At 38.1% G+C, this 23,719-nt stretch overlaps 1 protein-coding gene across 4 annotated transcripts in view; it reads right to left on the bottom strand.

Annotated features, from left to right (window-relative positions):
• PPP2R5E (protein phosphatase 2 regulatory subunit B'epsilon) overlaps positions 1-23,719 on the bottom strand; it is a 77,449-nt gene that overhangs the window by 14,688 nt on the left and 39,042 nt on the right. For all 4 annotated transcript variants that reach the window (XM_037394246.1, XM_037394244.1, XM_037394245.1 and 1 more), the window contains 3 exons: positions 18,411-18,607; positions 6,390-6,491; positions 4,211-4,303 (listed from right to left, as the gene is read on the bottom strand). In XM_037394246.1, the coding sequence (XP_037250143.1) occupies positions 4,211-4,303; positions 6,390-6,491; positions 18,411-18,607 (392 nt within the window). The remainder of the gene's footprint in view (positions 1-4,210; positions 4,304-6,389; positions 6,492-18,410; positions 18,608-23,719) is intronic.

The raw sequence follows: 23,719 nt of genomic DNA, 5'->3' as shown, positions 1-23,719 counted from the left end.
GAAATCTTCAAACAACTAATAAAAATCCTTCTCCCCAAAATGAAATCAATAAACTCCTAGATGCTGTCATATCTACAAAATAAGTTTGCCTCTTACCATCCAGCATTCCTTCACTCTGCAGAACGAAAATATCATCATTTGCTCTAATATTTTGTTCCAACAACATTGTGTGAAGGTCACATCTTTCACTTGTAATTTATATTAATGAGCTCTTAAGCCTTCCTAGGGATTGCATGGCCTTCACGCTGTGGAAAGACTCAATGGTGAAGTCTACGCACTGGCTTTGCTGTTACAGGATCTCCACCAACCACCACAAATGAAAGTATCAGGGGGAATTAATCCTCCAGGTCGAACAAAATGGTAACTTCAATATCCAGTTCAGAAAAAACAAACAAACAAACAACCACAAAACAAAGCAAAAACCCCAACAAAACAACAGGAGAAACCTCACCTTTACTAAGTAACTGTTTAAGATTTTAAAACAGCAAAATGATTACGTGGTATTCAGTCAAAAGAGAACACCAGCTGGTGCCTTGTACAAAATCCATCCTGAAACACTTGACACCTGAAGTTGCCTCTAAGAATTAAGGCATGAAATGAGCACCAGAAGTATCACCTGCAGACCTGTGTTCTATTCCCCTTGAATCCTCTACACAAAAATAAGAGCTTCCCCTGACCCCTCCTTCTTCATCTTTTTTGACACCACAACACTGCCTGTTCTGGCAGACATTTGGAGTAAGAAGGTTAACTTCATTTAAAAACCAAGCATACCAAACAAACAAGAAAACCCAAACCCCAAAATCTCCACCCCCTCAAATACACAGAAAATGGGGAAGTTCAACATAGTAATCATAAGTGACCAGTATCTCTCTTGTATGAAAAAGAAATTAACTGTAAACCAGTACCAGTCTTGCAAAAGAAACGAAGACAGTTTGCCAAACAGGTCTTACAAACGTCTAAGATACTGTCAGAAAATTATTGCATGAATGGTAGAAAACAAAATTATCTCGGATTCACAAATAGATAAATTAAAAATACCTATTATAAGTAGCTACGTCAGTGTATGTATACCACCTGATCCCTGCTACACAACTTTGAGGAGGCGAAAAAGAAAAAGACAGAAAAATATGATTAAAGTTGTTAAACTGTCTGGGATTTTGCTTTCTAACATGCAGGTTTAGGACTGATGCACACATTCTTCATTATTTTGGATGTTTCTGTGGCTTGTAATGAGCTCCCACTATCTTTTCCTTGCAGTAAGAATCTGGTGGGAATTTCATGAGGCACCGATGAGGTTTGTCAGCTGCCCTCCAGAGGTTATAAACACATTGCTTTGTTCAATTAGGTCTACAGTTAAATAAATAAATAGTCACCTCATCCTTCCCCAAATAGCAAATTTCACCCAAAGACAGCAAACAGCTGGAAACACTTATGTTTTTAATTTTCTTACTGGATTGCTTTTAGGAGCAAAGTATTTATATTTCCAGTTCTCTTATACAGATCCTCTGTGGAAACGTTGCTGAACTAAGACTCAGTCTCCCATTTAAGAGACCGAGAGAATTATTTTGATATGTCCAATTTGTTGTCAGGTTTCAACAATGAAGTCTTATTTTTATGGATAAGCTGCAAGAGTTCCACAATTTATGTGACTATTCTGACACTAAACTCACATAGAAAAGGGAAATAAATTTTCCAAAATAGCAGCCTCCATAACATAGACACTTGTGGATGTATTTGAATGGTATGTCTCTTAGCAACCACTGCCTACCATTTCAGGCTGCACAAGCAGGCTTTAGAAATGAACAGTTACACTGTTAAGTACAGAAATTTTATCAAAACATACAGCTTAAAGCCAGAAACACATCTGTATCAAAAAAAAAAAAAAAAAAAAAGGCAAAAAGCAAGCAAACAAGAAAAAGCTTGAAAAATGTCCATTAAAATAACTGTAACATTTTTTCATATAGGCATCCTTACTGCCAAGCAACACTTCATTAGTTCCTCAATCTTTTTATAAAAATTAATTTAGACAGAAAGATGATTTCAAAGACTGTCACGCCTGTGTTATCAGTGTCGTGAAACACCAAACATCCTTAATGCTAAGTCACAAATCAGTTCCCCATGTAAGCAATCTGTAGTTGCAGATTCTTACAAGTTACTCTAGCCACACAACAAACACAGTAAGCAGCAGAACACCTCAGTTCCTATAGGCTAAAGAACTTTTTATAGAAAAACGTGAATTTAAAATTGACCCACTGTGTATAGCAAAATATATTAAAATGCATCACCTAACCATGTGGCCAGAACTTACGAATTCTTAGAATTCTTTTGAACCCTAATTGTTGTATCATACATTTTCAGATACGTAAGTTTTAAAAACTCTGATTTTCCTCCTTCAGCAGATACCGTTCTTTTATTTAGTAGACTTAATAAAGACTAACAGGATTTTAAAAAAAAAAATAAATAAACCTTGGTTTAGACCCATTCTCCTGGGCCAAACTGTAAAGGTTTGAATGCCTTGGAAGGGCATGGGTGGGATGCCACCAGTCATGACCAAGTTCAGTTCAGCTGCACGTAACAGGAGCATCTAGGAATTATTTTCTCTCAATTTTGAAGTAGAACAAAAGCATTCCTTTAATGCAATCTGCTATATCTGAAGAAAATAAAACCAGTCCGGAAAAACCTGTCAAGAGCAATTACCCCCCCATGCATATTCTTACATTTCTACCAGGTGCTGGACAATCAGATTGGCGCACCTACTTGTTCAAATCAGTATTTAGACGAACAAAAAGGAAACTGCACCATACAGGTTTGGCCCAGATGAAAACGCTCTTGTATTTAGAAGGTGGGAGAAGTAAAGACATAAATATATCCTATTGCTTTTGTAGGGTGAAGAAAGTCCTGTGATATTAAGAAAGAAACTGAAGTCCCTTCTTTGAATCCTTTAATTTAAGGACAGAAATTGCTCTCTTCACTACATTTTTCAGGTATTCTTCATACAAATAATACACATGGGCAGCAAAAGCGCTGCTTCTATGGCCTGAGCACTACAGGGGAAAATAAAAGCTCTATGACAAAGGGGTGAGAAACATCTTCAGAAACGCTGAGTTTCTTCTGCCACTTTTTGGCTTTCATTGAAGTCTCAGCCCGCAAGGAAATTCCCTTTTCTAACTAAGTAGGATTCTTTCTAAATTTCCCCGATTTCAAAAGCAAGCTATGGACAGCATTAAACAGGAAGCTCTTTCTGATGCTGTGGCTAGACAAAAATTCACGGTGGAAACAGAAAACACAAGATAGGTCTATTCCCAAAAGCTGAAGACAAAAGTTGTAGCTGTGGAGTTTCCTGGCTTATCCCAGAAAACATTTTCCTTCAGCCATCTCTGTTCTGGTGTCTGTCAAGGCCTGGATGAAACTTCCTCAGTAAAGAAGACCAGCTACTGGAGTTTCAAGTGAAATAACAAAGCACACCAGAAGCCTAGCTTGTACACAAGGAGGAGGAAGATTACATAGGTGTCAAATACCTGGCCACCAGCTGACCAACTGACAGCGGCCATCTATTCCATTTACCCATAAAGATGGCCAGGAAAATGAAAGCTACACATTCTTTGCCAATGTCGTTTATTTTTGATGCTACTTCTTCTTCCCTGCTTTTAACAGAGGCTGAACTTTACATGGCCTTTTGATGTACTTCCTCCCTGACCACTGCTAGCATCACTGCTTTCAGTACTGTACTGGGAACAGGTTTGTCAATGAACTTCTGCCCCTGTTGCCAGCTCTCCAGCAGAGTCAGAAGGGAGAAATATTCTCCTATTCCAACAGAAATATTTTAACGATGTTAAGACACATTAAAACTGGTGCTTAAGTAGCCTATCTAGATAGCAGCATTTTTAAACTACTCAATAGTAAACCTTTCATTTTTCCACAGTTACTGTTTCGGCTCCCTCTCATAACCAGTAAGTCAAATGTTTTGATTCAGGTATCAAAACAGGAGACAAACCAACTATTTTATACATATCTATAGCAACAGAGACTGACATACAAACGCACAGACACATTTCCCCTACCTCCACAGACTGAAAACTTTCATTGTATATGCTTATTTGCAACACAAAAAGGCTAAACAAAGTTACACTTTCAAATTCTAAACAAAACCTTTTTAAAGACACTTTTTTCAAAAGCAAAATGAAACCTTAAAGAAAATGGATCAGCTTACCTGCAATACAAATTTCTGATCTATGTACTTTTTGGCAATGCTGGGCTGAAATTCTTGGCTTTCCAAAAATCGTATGAAAAACTCATATACAAGCTGCAAAAGAATAAGAAATATCCATGGCTTAGTTTATGACTTAATTACTCTTTATATTTTTAAGTATTTCCTTAAATTCTTTCGCTAGAAAATAATATACTTATTTTCCTACAGAGCAAAAGGTTAAAAAAATGAAGAATATTTTCTCCTTTATCAAATTGCTATCTTAGTCAGAATTAATTACATGACCTTTTAAAGTTAGCTTTGCTTATTTAACTCCAATGAAAGACATTTCATCACCAAGAACAAGCACTGCCACCTTGTAATGCTTGTTATCATCTTGTAAAGCTTCCTAGAGTAATTGGAAAGCACATTTAAACTGCCCTCTGAACTGCTGAAGTCACATCAAATACAGACATTACTATTCTGAAAGGGTTGGTGAAGAAATACTTAAATTAAATTAGGAAGTGCTTAGAGTAGCGTTGTACTACAACATGAAACACAGAACAAGAATACAAACTGGAATTTATTCAGAAGTTCCTGACTTACTATGAAGACTAGCTCAGAGCTAGAGAAAACCTGCTTACTTTCAAGAAATTCCATCTCTGCCTGAAATACTCAGCAGGACAGCAACAGACTTTTCATTTAGCAGAGAAAAAGAAGAGAATAAAAACCAGGCAAAAAGGAAGCAAAGTGAAACAGGGACTGTTGTGGCCTCGTAAGACAGCAACTCTGATCAGATGAGCAATTCTCTTTGCTGAACCTTTTCAAGAACAGCAGCCATTGAAAACTGTTTCCTTTCTGACTTCAGTGAGCATGATTATTGATACCGAAAAGGAGAAAGGAAGCTAAACTACATTTTAAAATAATTTTAAACCTTTCCATGCAAACGCCAACATGCTCCAATACTGCTACTGCTGCTTTAAGTCAGTGCTCTCTGACTTCTAAGAAGCAGCAACAGGAAATCAAAAAGAGCGAGAGAAGTTTAGAAATATGACATGGAAAAAGTGACAGCTTACATAACTAACTTATCAGGAAATCAATTCCATCACCTTCTGACAAATACTTTGGTGCATTTCTTCCTGACAATGGTAAATTATCCACTGCCTAAGAAATTCCATCATTTCCATGTAAGTAATAACTTCTAAAACTACAGCACTAGCGTCAACGAACATAGGATAACTGACATGTATGCCTGTGCTGTTTCCAGGCAGGCAGAGCTGTTCAGAGCTGGCTTGAAGCTTTTAAGATTCTTATTTTTTGTGAAATTTAAATATAAATGAGGGATGAAACCTACATTTCAACAGATTCTGAATTTGAGAGCACAAAAGAGTGAAGCAAACTGCTCACATGCAAGGATTGTGCACGCAACTGTCCACTAAAATCTTCATTTCAAGCTGAGGTCAGTCGTGCTCCTCTGCTTACAGAAAATCCGAGACCCACAAACTGTTACTCAGGCAAACTTCTAAATTTACTAGTGCTGTAAGCCATTGCCCTGACTAACACAGACAGGACCTGCATCTGTATTTTCTATAAGGGAATTTATTGCATTAGTATCAACAATGCTTCCTCCAAAATTAGTCGATGTTCTTTGTTCCAAACACCTTGTGTTGACACTTGAGGTACAGAGGAACGGATGATAGCACAGCAGTGAGCATGCATCCCTCTACAAACACCTGAAAGCAAACCCTGACCCAGGAAGCGGAAGGAAGACTTGGGGATGTACCCTGTCATTCATTTTTCTGATCAGCTGCCAACACCTGTGTACTTTTCTATGCAAATTAACTACCCACGGTAAAGCAAAAGCGCTAGCCGTTATCATCCCCGCAATGCTCTTGTTGAAGTTGCTGAAGAACACTTCTGCATCAGAGCAATTTGAAAGCAAAATAATTTTTAAATCAATGAAGGAAAACAAGAATATGAGGGACACCATCAATGCGACTTTGAAAGAAAGCTTCAACATTTTGCAAATTCCACGAAGTATGCTCCTGTGTTTGTAGGTCTATTATAGTCATGAACACTATTAGTAAGCGTCAGTGTCTCACAGGCTAGTTCTGATTCACAGGTTTTTAAAAAAAGCTGAGAAAATTATTAGATAAAGTATGCAATGATAAGCATTTTTTTTCTGAAATAAATTATCAAAAACCTGTAAATGTGGCCATGATGCCTCCAAGGTGGGCTCATCTTCTTCAGGATCAAATTCATTGCTGTCACTAGGTGGGAGAGTTCTGAAGATATTGCAAGATACCTGAAAAGCGAAAGAAAGAATGATGAGATCTATTTTTCAGATAGTTGCTAGTTTTCAGGGCTCTCTATGTCTATCCCTACCCTACCATCCATCGCATAAGCAGTATTTCTTTTGCCTGCTGTCTGACAAAGTCCTTCAGCAACAGTACAGGTCTAAGGAACCTGTCACTTTACAGACCAGCCACCAGCCTCAGCTTTCCCTTCTCCAGGTTTTGTTTTTGTTTTTTTCTTCTTTCCACTGATATCTCAGCATTAGCCAGTCTGCCACTACTTCTGTCCACCATGTTCCAGAGAAGCCCACCAACATCTAATTCCCAGTCCTACTAGGCATCAATGGGCTGAGAGCCACGACTGTTCAGGAGTTACGGGAAACACCATCAACATGCATTTAGAAGTGTTTTCATAAAACACTTGGTTATTTTCCTTTGCACATAAAAACATTAATGATATCTGCTTAAGGTCTCATCTGTCAGCACTTGTGAAGAATTTGCCAGTGCTATTCACACATTTATATGCCTGGTCACCTCATGCCAAGTACAGAACCTGGTACTAAATGAAAGCAACAAATAGCATTTGCACAACACTTAGCCTACATTTTATTTCATGGTTGGTTTACTTTGCTTAATCTTATTTAGAGGTACTTTGGTGACACTGCTTGGTTTTGTGAAGTTCATGCTGTCAGCAAAGACTGAATTGGAATGCTTTCCTGGGTTAATTACAGTGCTGAATGGAACACACAGCTTATTATGCAGCAAATCTGACAAACTACAAACATGTTGTAGGGCCTTTCCTGCACTTTGAAGGTGATGTTGTGCCTTCTTTCCACTCTGCTACTGCGTTTGATCCATCCTTAAGCCAGTTAATCAAACAGCTGGGGAAAGCAGCATGTTATCTCCTAATCCCGTCTATACAGGATCTCCTCATTGCAGTTCAGACAAACTAAGCTATTAATAAACAAAACTAGCATGTTCTTCAACATCCTTATTTATTTTTCCAGCCTTTTACTCCTGTAAATGATGTAAAGCTAGTTTGTAAGGCCTGTTTTCACTATGTTGGCAACTTAGTAAGAAAGGGCACTTTAAAGCCAAGAGTTTAAATAAAATCCAAACTGATAAAACAGGTGGGAAAAGGCAAAGTGAAGGTTTAGAATTTGCAAGACAAACAGAACAGATTCAGGTACTCCATAAACAGAAAGATGAAACAGAAGACTGTAGGAAAGCACGTGGCACTCCCAGTGAGGAATATTCACTGATCATGAGGGAAAGACCAAATAAGAATAAGTATGGTTAAACAAGCAAATATAGGAAAAAAAGAGGTCACACAGGTTTCTGCTCGGACTTTTTCCTTCTTGCCACAAGAGGGTGTATTTCACTGCAGTTACAGTACAACACTTCACAGAAGCCACCTCTGTACTTGCAAAACTCACGTTCTCAGGTCGCACGACTTTCAGCCTTAACAGATGCAGCACTTATTACAGCCTGTGCTGATAAGATCCTGAACCCTGCTTGCCCTGTATGCATACCTGCCAAGTGATTACCAGCAGTTATTAGAATATATTTTTTCTCCCTCCTCCATCCTCTTCCCCTGACTCATTCATTTCTCTCAAGAGCCCCTCCGTGGAAGACTTTTCTAGTCTCATGAGAAAAACTCAAATAGCTACTCCAGGAATACACACGTTATAGTTTGTCTTTCCCCAACGATTCTTGAGCTCCTCCGTCTTCTATCCCTGATACGAAAAAGCAGGGACAGGAGGAAAGTGATGAGAATCAGCAGGACAGAGTTGTTTCTATGTTAAGAGCACAGGGCAAATGAGGGTAGACAGCCCAAAGGATTCCCACATAAAAAGGTGGAAATGTACCTGTTGGTGCCTTGGAGCTGAACATCTGGGATTCTGCAATCCCTACTGAAGCATGTTTGGTTAATGCTTCACATTTAAAAATCCAAGTTTTCTCATGATTTGGACCAAAACAGGGAACTAGCAAAACCAAAGGCACTTAGCAGCTATTTTTTTTTTCTGCTTTAAACTTAATTTGAAACCACAAAGAACTTTTGCTGCAAATTTAGCCATACATAAATTAATGAAATTTGTACCAACAGATTGGAGAAAATGTAAGTATTCATTAGCTGTTGTGTTTAGAAAATTAAACAAATATTCAATTATGGTACAAACAAAACCTGCAAGGAAAAGTACATACTTTCCGAGTGAAAAGTTAAACCAAGACAAATTCCTGTAAGGTTTAAATGCAGTCAAACCAAGCCTCGAGCAGTTAGTGGCAAAGCCTTAACAGCATGACAGAAGTATGAAGGGTTCAGCAACAATTAGTTAAGCGCCAGCACTGACACCTGAGTCTTGAGCTTGTAATAAAACCAGTATGATTTCTGGTGAGTGCCTATTAAGAAAAGGCCAGTCTCAAGGCAACTCAGAAGCAAGTTTTTTGCAAAAGAAAATTGACACGCAGGAGTAAAATGCAATGTAAGTTACAATATGGTCCTAGTATACAGTTTGCTCTCTTTAATTTTCTTTTTTACATTAGGAGTAAAGATAAGCTATATGGAGCCAAAACAGATACTCTCCTGAAAAGCACAAGCAAAACAGGTTATCTTTAAGTGTTTTCCCCAGGTTATCATAATTTTAAAAGATGTGTGCCATTACAGTTACATTAATCACCACAACACAGCATGATAGCTCATTTACATGCAGTGTCAATTTATAGCATGCTTATCTAAATCAGTAGCCTCTGGGTGGCTAATGTTTATAAGCCTCTAAGGGAGAACCGAAGGCAACAAGTTCTTCCATGCATGAACTGCCCAGCTGTACATCAGAGACTTCGACAGCCACCACACAAAGGCAGGAATTGGCTACAAATCTGGAAGGAATAATTTCTCTTGGATAGGCATAAGGTAGCTACTTAATATTTATCCCTGGGCTCCAGCAGCATGCCAAAATTCCTTCAGCTGGATAGCTGCATCATTTCTCTTCTGACCTCTGTTGGATCATCAAGCCAAAGGCCAGCCCTGCCAGCCTGTGCATACAGCCCCTGATGATTCTTCTCCCACAGCCACCACAAACGACTGCTGGTCAATACGGATTTCCATCTCCCACTGATTAGGAACGCCTTCAAACCCAGATGATATTTTTGCAAAGCAAATTTGAACTCTAATATTCTAGAAAGTTGTGTCTTGACAGATCTCTCCTATTATGTCCTCAGAGACATCTGCATGCTGTCCTCCGTGACTGTCCCTTCCAGAAGCACACGCCAAACCAAGCGTAGAAAAGGACATCACTGCTCCCCCTCTGTGCAGAATCTGAACATTCAAGCAACCAGAAGTCAGTTTAACAAAACCAGTAAAATCTACCCATTGGCACCGAATCTAAAATTTCCAAGATCAAGTTGGGAATGCCAAAATGATAGATTTTTAAATTGGAGATGCCCAGAAACCTCTAAGCTCCATGTCAGTGTGTCAGTCAGGCACAACTTCGACCAGAAGCAAGCAAAAACTTTTCCAGGCAATTACAAGTCAATGTCAATTTGTTAAAAACAAACAAGAAGATCGGGAAGGCTGCTCTGATACCCCCGCAAAGAATGAGCTGCAAGTTCTGAACAGAGCTGATGACCAGTACCTGGCAATGCAGAACCCAAAACCATGAATATGCTGTTAAAAGTAACAAGCTTCAAGAAAACCTTGATTTTATCATCACATTTATATCTGAAGTAATTTTTAGAGAAGAAAGTACTAAAACCTTAAGTCTGAAGTCAGCAATAAATGTTCTGAGAAGCCCTCCCTTTGTCCCTCACTGGACTGCTATAAAAATGACAACGCAGTAACAGAAACACTTCACAAATTCAATTTCAGCTCAGTGCTCCTACTCTGTGCTGTTTGAAACAAGAGATTGTTATCAGTAATAGTTTTCCTGAATGGAGCCTGAAGTGAAAACAAACATGCACACAGGGAAGCTTAACACATTAGCTATACAAAACCAGGGGAAGTGAATACCCAATTAGCCCACAGGGAATACCTGTTGTATTACCAGTAGCTGGAACCACCCAAATAAACCCCAGGTACATATGGAATTGAAACCAAGTATCTCTGCACACACCGTGTTTAAACTACTGTGCATATTAACAACATCCAGTAACAATAAAATGTAATTAAGCCATAACGTGAAGCCATGCCAACTGGGAGACAATGGCCCTTAATGGACTCTAATCTTGTCCTTCTGAAATACATCTGCATACGTTTATCTTTTTGATATTGTTTATGCATTTATATATTTTAGAGCCTGATGTACTACTGCGGTCACTCAGCTATATTCTCTCTCTATAAACCATTGAATCATTCTCAGAAGTTTGACTGAAGTACATCTTGCAAAAAGTAGTATCTAATTTTATGTAAAAATCATAAATGATTCCACCAGCATTCTTTTCCTGAAGTTTTACTACTATTAAACTACACCACACTGCTGCTGATTTCAAAGTTGAATCTGCCTGATTCCCTGTTGATTCTCGATAAACCACCAGATCTCTTTACTTCTGTATATATGTTTGCATATGCAGTATGTATGTATTTATATATAGACATGACACTTCCCCAACTTCTGTGCTGGGAAATGGCAAGAAAGAGCTTTTGAACCCAGGCAGTTGTTGGTTTCTTTCTTTGTTTTTAATCCTGTGATTATTTTTGCTTCCTTCCCTTGAGCTCCCACCTGTACACAGCAGGTGCACTGGGGTACGTATAAAAAGTCAGACCATCTCCCTCTTGTTTCCTGCATGTTCCTGTTTTATTTTTTCAACATTCACTTCTTTGAACGGTGCATTGTACCAGAAACTCATATTAAGATACTCACAACAGTAATCCACAATGCTTAGGTCCTTTTCTGCACCACTGCTTGCCTGAATACAGCCTTTCAGAGCTTAATATTAGATGCCTTCTTTTTGCCCAGCAGCATTAATTTTGACTTGGCTACATTCAAATGGACTCTGTTGCACTGCGAACACAGTCAACAATCCAGATCACACGGTGGGGGGAAAAAACGTTCCTCTCATCTTTTCTTGACCTTTAAGTCTAAAAATTCAATCTGCAAGAATTTAGCTCTGGATCAGGGCTCCTAAACTTGTTAGCTTACAATTTCCCACTTCAGCAGCAGTAGCAGCTTCCATCCATACAGATGAGCAAGCAGCAACACCAAGATCCTTTGGCTATGCTCATAGGAGCAAGTCTGTAGAACAGAAGAGCTGGTGCTCTGGTGCAATGACCACACCATGTACGTTTGGAGGGAAGAGTTTCTTTCTAGTGATCTCTTGCATTGAAGCCCATTAGCAAGTTGGAAAGCTTAGGTACACTCCTGGAGTAGACATTTATCCAAAAGGAAGAAAATTTACAAACCCCGAGACTCCTCCATCACAAGCATCGAAGTGGAGTGAGGAAAAAATGGGAGATCCACTTCAAGAGCACATTCACCATCTCAGAAGTGCTAGCACAGCCCCATCCCCAGGCAGCCCCGGGTAGACTTCTCGCTGCTGGAAACTGGAGCTCTGAAATTCCACTCTAGGTCACCTAGACCTCAAGCATAACCGTGCACCCTACTACTAATGACCCTACTCACTGCTACCTCCATATGTAACTATGATTTGAGATGATCCAATGGAACAGTTATTAATTTAATGTGTGCCCGGTTGATACTATACAATACAATCTAAAAGCATCATAGCAGTAAGTCAAGTATCTTGGACAAATTCAAAGCACAGTACCAGCAGAAAAAACCCCTCGTCTGTAGAGCAGGCATCAGATCAAGTGAAAGCCTGCCAATACATAAACTTGAACTCTAGACAGCATTACAAAACTCATACTGTCTCAGACTCCAAAGTGAAGAACACAACAAAAATTCAAAACCCAAGAAAACTATCCCCCAGAAGATTCACATTGTGCTTAACTACAGATACAATGCCTGAAAAGTATTAAGGATGACACAGCCAAAATGAGGGGTTGGGGTGCACATTCCTTTGAGATAAAGTAAATAAAGAAAGAAATAAAGAAATAAAATAGCTGCAGTTCGAAACAAGTACTTCTTGGAACAAAACTATTCTTCCAGTTTATTTCTTTGCTCTAGACCTAGTCACTGTACCATTATGCAGATAAGAGTCTGACGAATGAGAGGCCTATGTAACCAACAGGAGGAATAATGGATACGGGTAAATGTAATTACATACTGTCGGGAAAAATTATTAGGAGCAACTACTGCAAGAGGAGCTGCCTCCAACTGATATTTTGAGAGGAGTACAGAACATCAGAGCCTCTTCTTTTAATAAGCATTGTGGGTTTTGTGCAAACTAGGTGTATAAAGAACATGAATAATAAAAAGCATCTAACAGCAATTTGGAAATAATGCGTAAAAGAAACTGAAGTCAGATTCTTTTCTTGCTTCTACAGAATTGATAACCCTCACAGTAAAGAAACAAGAACAGAATTTAAAATCTGATGTGATTTTTACCTTTTTTTTTTTTAACTCTGATAGCATGCTTGCTCCATCATGGCTACATCTACATGGCAATTTTTAATCAAAGTCCATTTTGGGGGCATCAGAGGACATTGCATCTTCCTTTCAGCACTTGGGATGGTTTCAAACAATCTGTTCAACTTCTACTGATTCAAGTTGAGTTTAAGATTAATTCCCAATATTTTACAGAAATCCTGAAGTTATCGAAGAGGCATTATTTATCAATTCTTATAAGAGTATATTATTTATTTCCCTTAAACTCAGAATGACATTCAGTATTATATTTTTAAATATAATGCAAGAACCAACAGGAACATATGCACAGGGTTTTAGTTACATCAAAAAGGTAAGACTGAATGTAAGTAGACTTGCATTAAAATCTCTATCCAAGAACATTTAAACAGAGAAAACCCTAAACAAGATGAACATTTAGCGAGCAGGGTGTCATACTTAGTCATATGTTATAGCTAAAGCTATAGAAAATAAAGAAACTCATAATGCCTATGAAGTCTAACAGCTAGAACACTTCCTAAAAATAGGTTCCTTAACATACTAAAAAAATCATGGCTTAACAAGATATTCTTTATGTTTAAGGTCTGTCACAAACTCCTGATCAGACTCTGCCCTCACATCTGTTGAGACAAACCTCCAGTAAAAGGAATGTAATCCCTCTAGATTTATATCAGTAGAGAAATTAATTAAAAAAAAAACCCCAACTTTAAAATGCAATTCTTGGTATTTATTTGGTTATTAATTTAACCAAGTTTCTTTCATTGTGTTGCTCAACATAGCTTCTGAGCTGCAAGACATCTAATATGGTTTCACTTTGGCTATAGAGATTACAGTCTTATTTTACTTGATACATCACTACAGAAAAGACAAAGTTGGTAACATGAAGCACAAGGCATTTCTGCACTTAAGAGGAGAACAAACACTATTCCATTCTAAAAGGTGTATCTCAAAAAAGTTTCATTAGCAATCTCTTAGGGGCTGGCAACCATTCACACATGCTGCATAGACATCACAGTAAAGTTTAGGGGGTGGGTTTACAATTCTTGAAGCAGCAAGCAGGAGAGCTGAAGTGTTGCTCACCAACAGAGAGATTCATTCAGATTTCTCAGTTTAACAGCTTGTCAATTTTTCCCCATCCAATTTTTTTAAATGAAAGAAATCAGTTTCCTCAATCTGTGTCTTAATACCCAGAAACTACATACACCCTTTAGGATACCACAGATAATAACAAACATTCATTTCATTCAACTACCATCGTTTAAGCTACCAACAAAATCAGCATCATTAGTTTAAGCCTCCACATTTTGCTCAGACAGGAACAAATTTTAGATTAAGTGTCCAATTATTGGCTCATAAAGTCGTATTACTGGCATTTCCTTCTTAGCAGAGTGTGGACTAATTGGCAAGGGCCTTTTTTCCTAAGACCAGCCTAATTTTAAAAAATGTCATATGCCCTTCTGAACAACACATCAAACTGCAGGGGAAGCACGCTGAGCAATACCTTCCTGAATAAATCTGTCCAGCTTATGGCCATTAACACAAATCCCAACCGTTCTTCCCATCAACCGATATTGATGACAGTGACAATGCCACTGCAACTTGCTTTGGTGGCCATTAGTAAATTTAATTATTTTTTTCTTTTTAAATAACCAGTAACATGCCAACCGCTTCTGCATATACCAAGCTAAAGACGGTGGCTTAAAAAAGTGGACATGCACACAGGCTGACGAAGAGCCAAGTGATCCCACATTTAGCTATATACATAAACATTACATCATAAATTCAAGAGAGCAAGATGGAAATACGTGATACTACAAATTGGGGATGAAGGTTTTAATGGCATGAATTTAGGATTACTGGAAGTAAAAATCTCCAGGAGCTGTTATGCTGGCTATCACAAACGACTGTTTTTGAAACCCTTAAGTCATAACACCTCCACATTCTAGAAGTAATTAAAAATCTCAGAGTTTCTGAAGAATTTTACAGGCAACCTTTTCTATCTTAGTATCTGTAAAGCCAATGAACAGAGAATGCTAATATAAACGTATGTTCTAAAACTTTAAAACAATAAAAGGCTCTTCCACAGATACTACTTTTTTGGACGTTTTAGAAACTTTGATTTAAGGCAAGAAAAGACTTTGGCCATTAATTCTTCTTTGTAAATATTAGTAATTTTTTAAGTATCAGCTTCATACTGGTGCGCCTTTTTTTCTGCTCCGAAATGATGCCAAAACTCACAAAACACTTCTTTCTTTTTCCTCTATTTACAATACTTCCCTTCACCTCCAAATAGCCCAAAGGGCTAAACAGGAAATATTAATTCCTGGATTCATAAACATTAAATATAACAGGGAGGAGGCCTTTCAAAGGGACAAAGAACACATGTGCTCCATTTTGATCAGCTTTAAGATACTGGTCTTTCAATCAAAACACTCCCGTGACAATTGTGGCAGGCACGTCAACAGGGACATTGATTTGTTCAGGACATAGATCTGTCTTCTTCACTATCATGACAGGTGTGAGATTGCCAATGTGACAGTTCCTTTGTGAACACAGTTGGAGACCTAGATGAAGACCCTCAAAAGCAGATAAAGGCGGCAGTTGCACTCATGAAGTCAACTGTGTGCAGTTATGTCTGTCTCAGTATACGATTACAAGCACAATTCTGCTGGAAACAAACACATGCACTTTTTGCAAAGGGCAAGTTACACCAATCAGTGCTTCAGCACAAAGTGACTAATGCTGTCTCTTTACCAGGCAGTATGTGCTGAAAACTTTGTTTTATATAATATTGGAAGTCCTGCCTTTCCCTCTAGGACCCGTATAACTGTACCAAAGTGATGGGAGAAGTCTTACTTTTATAGGCAAAGAACTGGAGGGAAAATGGTATTTGCACCAGATAGCCTATCTGTAAAATACAAAATACACGCAACCCACAAAAGCCTTGATGATGTGCTTTAGTAGAAACGCTGCATTAGCATTCGTTGGGATGATCGACAGAAATCACTCATGCATTTGCCATAGATTCATTCACATAAATTCAATACCAGAGTACAGCATCCTGCTCACATGGAATAAAACCACCAAAGTGTTTTTCCAAAAGCACATGCACCAAGAACGCTGCTGGCTGGGACAAGCACAGTTGGGGCGCTCCAGCTGCCCAACAGCTTACTCTTTCATATAGCCACAAGTGTCTGTTGCAGGCTAGAGTTTCTTACAGAATTTAAATATTACAACTGTCCAGGAAATTCTTTAGGAAAAAAACATGTCCACCTCCCTAATCACTTAGGCACCTTTTTATTTGTAAAAAATCCAAGTCTGGGCAGTCAAGGGCCACTGGGTAGCCGTAAACAGGACTTGAGAATATTCTCAGTCCTCCCCTGCTTAAATACCCTGGGGCACTGAAGAGAAAACATAGCTTGAGGTCAGCACTGGAGCCCAAATGCAAGACATGATGAAGAAGGGCATGCATGATGCAATGAAAGGATCAGGGGAACACTGGAGGAAAGAAGATAGAACAGCTTTCCATATCCAAAAATGAGCTAAGCTGAAACTGGAATTCCTGAAGCTCCATTAGCAAGCATCTGTGAAGTCCACTGGAAAAATTTACACTGTATCTTTACTTCCAGTGACTCCTCCATATCAGTGTTACAGACCATATTTAAAAACATTATTTAAAGCCATGCCTTTCAAGCTATGTAGGCAACGCATCATTTCCTTAAGATAAAAACTGTTTTGTGAATCAATGTGACTGCAGGGGCAGTAGGACATGCTAGCAAACAGGTTTTGCATCTCTTCTACAGTGCAAGTTCAGCCTGAGTCATAGTTATCATTTATGATTCAAACTGAACTTCATGAGCAGTTACACATGAAATTCTGGTTTCTTGGGGCCCAACCTAAGACAACACTAACTTGCAGAGTCTTTATTTTACAAATGTTGCTGCAGTAAACAACTATAATCGAAGTCAAAGCGAGAACACAACCTCAATAACAGAAACGCATTAAAAAAAAAACCAAATACCAAATTCTCCCAGGAGGTAAGTTTGGAAGCATCTCCTACACACAGGAGAAGTACCTAATTTTATTGAAGTTACCTGCGCATCAGTGTCCTGTCTATACAAAGGGTATGATATAATTTGTTCATCAAAAGGGGTACAAGTAAGATTAAACTAACATTTGCAAACCATTTAAATACTACAGTGCGGCACCAGCAGAAGAACTGAGCAAACAACCAGTAATTCTGTCTTCAGACTGGTATTTGAATGGCAACCACATGCTGAACAAATAACATAACAGACTGAAAAACACACAGTTCATTCAGTAGATTGGTCCAGTAGAAAAGAGAGAAGGGGAGGGTAAGGAAGAAGGGGAAGAATCTGATCACATAATTATCGGCTTTTTAACAATGCAAACACACAAAGAAGCCATATTAACATTTTTCTATACACCCTTAATTCTGTTTTTCCACTATTAACTGCTTGATGATTCTGTCACAATTTACAGCTATTTTTAAGTATTACAGACAAGCAACACAGCATGCATCTGTGTGCCAGCAAAGAAATGAGGAGCACATATAATGTAATGTAAAATCTATTCATGTTTTCCTTCTTACAGCACATAGCCAGTGGATTCCATGCTCACACAGTACCATTAGAAAACCAACATCACCAAATCTATATTTAACTAATTGCCTTCTCATCCAGGTAACAGGTTAAAGGGTCCTGTATGGTAGTACAGAATAAACATTTTAAAGCAGTGATTGATTTTGCCAATCACAATGATCATTCTTCACCACATAGCTAGCATCTGGTACTGTTTCCATTTTTATATTGAAAACACTATTTGACAATTTGTATATACAAGGTATGGCTTTGTTGTTGAGTAATCTTGCTCACTCTAACAGCAGCTGCTATGAATCCACATAATAAACCCAGGACGTTTTCACACTGATCCTATACAACATTTTTAGCATTTATTATTTAAAAATCATTACCTGTGCATACCTTAGGCTATCTCCACCTAAAGTATACACTCAAGAGCTTGGATGAATTTCAAAGAAAGGTAAGGAACTTGCAAAAATTATTCCATTATTTATACGGGGCGTGGGGGTGAGGGAGGGGAAATGTGAGGGACACTGATTTTATGGCTGCTGGCTTTCTACATCAGGAAACAATCCAGGTTTCCTTTCATAAACTTGTTACACTGTAATAACCATCATCTACCTGACTTTAATTAAGAATATAAAAGAATTAATATTTTTGTCTTTGGAGAATTATCCTCTAGTGATGTCTAGTACAAAATATAAACCAAAGGCCTTATTTAATCCACCTACTCCAGGGTTCAATTTCGCCCACAACACACATCTGGAATTGCAAGTGGATTTAAAGAGACCACGAGAAAGAAGAAACTCACCATTCTAACTACTTCAGGGTAAGTCTGCTCTGTCAAACAGCCTCTGCTTATTGTAATGTAGTCCACCAGTTCATTAAGAGTGGAGCGCTTGTATTCTTTCATTTTAAGGTCTGAAAGCGTGTCCATGAAGTCAAAAATGACACAGCACTGTTGAAGTTTCTTTAGGAACAGTTCAGGCTGCTCTGAAGATGGAACGTCTATGAAACAAGAAAGGAAATCTTGGTGAGTCTGGCATCTTATTATACAAAACAGGATTTCTTTTTGAACATAAATTTCAAAGGAAAGCAGCATTCATAGAATTTTGTAAAACAGAGCTCAGATTAACAAACGAACCATTTATAGGAACTGTATTACTATTGTATGTTTGAGACCTTGAACAACATAGTGCGAAAGTGATTTAATCACCTGCTATTAAGAAAATTAAGTTCACCAGAAAAGTCCAGGCTGAAGTGGAGAAGGCGAACACAACATTCAAGACTTAATTCTACGATATACCACTACATACACTGGCGGCTGACATTCACCATCGTTAACTTACACTCCAAAGAAGGATGAAAGAACTGTCAAACACATCAAGCTTGAGTAATTTGTATTTCTAAAAACACTGCGTCATTTATAACCCTATATGAATGTACATGAATATGTATATGAGTACACAGTAAGACTATAATTCTGCAAACAAGTTTTCAGATTCAATCATTACCCCCATGTGGACCCTTTCCAAAGCAAAATCAATTTTACTGAAACACAGTGAGGATTTTTTGCTGTACTATGAACACATAACATGCGTTAATAGGAACATTTTCACACAAAATAATAGTATGTGCTTGACCAACACAGTGAGCAGAATGTACTACTTACTGCTTTTGCACTGTTTTCTTAATTCTCAGCAGATAAAAGACAATAAAACACTAAAATTAACGTCAACTTCTTAGTGGTTTGTTGGTTTACCAAGTGCGTCAAAAGAGTACACAGAAAGCTTAGTTCATCTGATGTTCACATACACAAGAGGCTAACAAGAGCAGAAAGCTGCAGAAATGTAATATGCATTTTTACTCTGAAAGTACCCTGTCAGACTAGCGGGTACTTCAGTTCCTTTGATCTACCTTCTGGTTTTTCTTTCTTTAAAGGCACAAATGGTCCGTCAGCACTGGAATCCAGCAGACGACCTTCCAAACCACAATACAACACATAAATACATTTCAACTAGAAAATGTTAATACTAAAGGATTGATGTTTATTTCTTAAAACTTGGACATACTAGTAAAAAAACAACCTTAGACGGAACTTTCTGTTGTTGAGCTAAGGAATACTTGGTAAACCCTGGAAGCTGTCAGAAATTGTATAGTAGTTTTAAGGACAAAGTACCATGAATTTGTTTAAATTAAAACCATGTACACAACAGTTACTAGGTTCAAGTTCAAAAGACCTATGAAATAGTACAAGGTCATAGCACACAACCGCATATTTAAAAAGTACTGATAGAAATGCAAGGACCCCAAGGCACTTCACATCAATTCAGTGCATTGCTTCAACACTGAAAAGAATAAATACGGATTGCAGATGCTACATGCTTTCTGACCTGGCATGATAAAGCACAACAGTTTATTCAACCTTTTTTTCTGCTCACATCACTGCAGTAGTGGCAGGATTCAATAGGTTAGCAAACTGCATCATGCAAAGTACAACCAAGATCTTGGTAAAAGTCTAATTGATGATACTAGGCAGCACACACCGATCTCATATTTATTAGGCTTGGGTAAGCTCTACAACAGCGGTGTCCAAAGGAAATTAAGCAGGGGGAAGCAGTTAGTTATGATACCATGTTTCTTATCACTGGAATCGTTCACCCCACGTTCCCAAAGGCTACACTTATCTGTGGTACTGAAGATGCAACAAACATGGTCCTGCAGAACCCTATCAAGAAGAGCTACACAGGAGAAGAATCTCCCCCAAACACCTCTGGAAAACCAAAGGTCCCCAAACCAGGTCACCCTAAAGCCATTCCACTGGCCTCGAACACGTTTCAAATGCCTCACAGCAGGCACTGCTGAAACCTATGATAAGCCAAGGGGTCAAAGAAACTCATTAGCCTGCACCCATTACAAAAAAGACCACTTTTATTAGCAACCCTTCTAAGGTTACAGCCTTACAGGAGATAAAGAGCCTGGGGAAGCAAAGTACTTGTGGATGCTTTCTTGACTACCTGCTTTCAAATAATACAAAAAAGGAGAACGGACTTCAGAGTTTACTGTTATTAGCAAGCAGGCAACAATTAATCAATTAACAATTTATTCCAAAAGACAGATTTAAATACAAGCTGGGTGTGCGGGGGGGTGGGGGTGGGGGGGTGACAAAAGTGCAACCAGTTACTTTTCAAGAGTATTATTTTTAACTCTAACTTCCATTCTTTCTTATGCCATCACTCACCACAGAACATGAAAATATGTAAATGGTATCAATAAAATCTGCAACGTTATATGAACATAATGGGGTTTGGGTTGCATTGTTCTACATGGCTCACACACGTTTACTTTGACAAACAAGGGCATCATAGTCAAAGAAAAATACAGGCTGCACACAGATGGGAATCCATTCAGATACAATTCAGCACAAGTTATAACCAGACTCACATGACTCCAGATCACACTTCATGTTAAGGTAGGGTCAGTATTAAATAAAAATTAACAAACAACTAAAGCATTAAAATAACTGACAGAAGTTTGGTTTTCTCCAGTTAAGTATCTGGAGGTGTGGGAACAAAACAAAAAAATGTAATTAAGTTTTTCTCAAGAAAAAACACTCTAAAACACTACAAAAAATTCATGCCAGCCTTACTATGTCAATAAGCCACACAAACTACAGGGGCAAACTAAAAACAAACAAACAAACCAACCAACAAAACCCACCACCACCCAATCAAAAAAACCCACAAACAAACAGCAAAATCCCCCAAAGCCCCACAAAATAAAACTCCACAAACCAACTGTTCTGGTCATATCTGGTTTTCTTTATTAAGGAAGTTGCCACTCATACTACAAAATAAAATTGTAAGAAGTTTCACTTAATATTTCTCACCGTCCTTGGGAATTCCAGGTGACTTGGAATCAGGGAAACACTTAATGCCTAAGTTTTTTCTACTTGGTAATGTGGGAAAAGTATGTAAGAGTAAATTTTAGGGGATCTTAATAAGTATAGCACAAGAAAAGGGCAGCAGAGATCAGTAAAATCAGTATTTCATGTTCCCAACCTTGCCACAGAGGCCATGCCATTAGCTAGTCTGGGTCGTGGTTTTTTTGATTGGTTTTGGTTTGGGGTTTGGTTTTTTTTGGAGTTTTCCTTTATCCTCTAATGCCTCTTTCACAGCTGTACAAACCTTACTGAAAGGTCACTAAGAATGGACTTCCCCAGCCATCTTCATGCCACTATTCAAGAGCAAGGAGCACACTAGTACTTGGGGTATGGACGTATTGAGCTCCACAGCAGAGCTGAACTCCTTAATGCAATGACTTGAAATGAAACACACTGTTCCTTACAGATGTTCGCAGTTAGTTGATGAAAAACAGCAAATCATTTTCTTCTCAGCAGACGGATACTCAGAGCTTTCAATGAATTCTGCAACAGTTTACTCTTGTTCTGACGCACAGCCAAACATTCAGGCTGCAAAACTTAATAACCTGCGATATTACCATCGTGTCTACTTTCAGTTGGAAGAACTGATAATTGAGCAACTGCTCTAATACATCTGTGTAAAAACCTATAGTACTTCAATATTAATCTATAACAAAATCAAAATGACACTACTAGGTGGTGTGTGTGATTTATGACCAATGCACAGGAGAGCATACATTTATTAAAATAAAAATTTAAAGAAAGATAAACTTCTGTCTGGATGACTGTGAGAATTCTCATTTTCAGAAGGTCTCTGCTACAAGCTAACCTTCAGGCTTGTCAGTTTTCTCTTTAGCCATTTAAAACTGTACAAAGCTTCTGAAATACACCTGGTATTCAAAAATGCAAAAAAGAAATTGGTTTAGTGAAAGCAAGTACTAATATATCTGAACAATGATAATGAAGATAGAATCTGAGCCTTTAACAAAATCAAGTGTTTTATAAAGTTATCAGAAAAACTGACAAAAAATACTGTAATTTATTTTAGACATGGACCAACAAATGTTACTACAAGGACTGACATACCAATTCTAAAATGGCCAAAGTAATTCAGTTTCTCTCTTAACAGCCTTATTCAAAAATAATCTTAATCCAACCAGCCCATCCTTTCTCACCAGTCCTGTCTGCAGCCTCTGCCTTTTGCGTCCTTTTATCAAACAGACATAAAAATCTGACAGCAAACTTTTACTGCAAGTCTCTAACATATATAAAAATATTCATGTTTACACTGCATTCATATTTTAATTAATTTACAAGTATATGATTTTGGATTATAGAAAACTGAAACTATGCATCAGAGCTGCAAAATAGCATCCAGAAAACTGAGCTAGGGTTCTCCCCCAAGTGCTTAGTGAAAAGCCAAGAAGGGGGAGATGCTGAGCACCTGGCTCAGTTCCTGATCCACTTCAGCCTGTAGTTTTGCAATGAAGGGTATGATGCCGGGAAGTGAAGAAGTGAAAATGGGGGAGGGACTGAACTCCTTAAACCAGCATGGCAGCTGTAAGGAAAAGTCAGCGGATTGCAGACACAAGACAGCATAGGGCCTAGAATTACAATAAAACAAGACAAATGACACAGATTACACATAAAATATTAAGCAAAACCAAGATATGCTCACACATGCAACCCTGCACCCACATGTGTACTACCAGAACATTTATTAATAGCTAAAATCAAAATGGCCTTGGAATAACTATTGCTTCCAGTGTATATAGATTACTGTTATTAATTAGCTTGAAGATTACTTTTGCATAAAGAACTAGCATCATCTTCTTGTATGACAGTAAAAGCAAAGAACACATTAAACATAAAAAACAAAAAACATACTAAAAATGAAGTATGTCCAGAATGGGGGATAGACAGATTAATAGTAAGTTTTTTACTACCACAAATTTTTAGAACTTCCTTACAATTTCCCAAAATCTGAGAATGTATTCACTCACCTCCAACCACTGAGATTGTTTCCCATATTCTTTCCCAATCAACTGAATGGCAAAACAAATCCCCTTTTTCTTCAGTTTCTATATCTTCCAGTTATTTAATAAACCTAGGACTATTATTTTCATAGTTAAGTATCATGGTTTGACCCCAGCCAGCAACTAAGCACCAGAGAGCCACTCACTCACTGCCCCCACCCC

The sequence above is a fragment of the Falco rusticolus genome, chromosome 7 (genome assembly GCF_015220075.1).
Source record: "Falco rusticolus isolate bFalRus1 chromosome 7, bFalRus1.pri, whole genome shotgun sequence".
In the NCBI taxonomy this organism is placed as follows: domain Eukaryota; kingdom Metazoa; phylum Chordata; class Aves; order Falconiformes; family Falconidae; genus Falco; species Falco rusticolus.
Note: the sequence above shows the minus strand (reverse complement) of the source record. Positions and strands in the feature narration are given on the sequence as shown.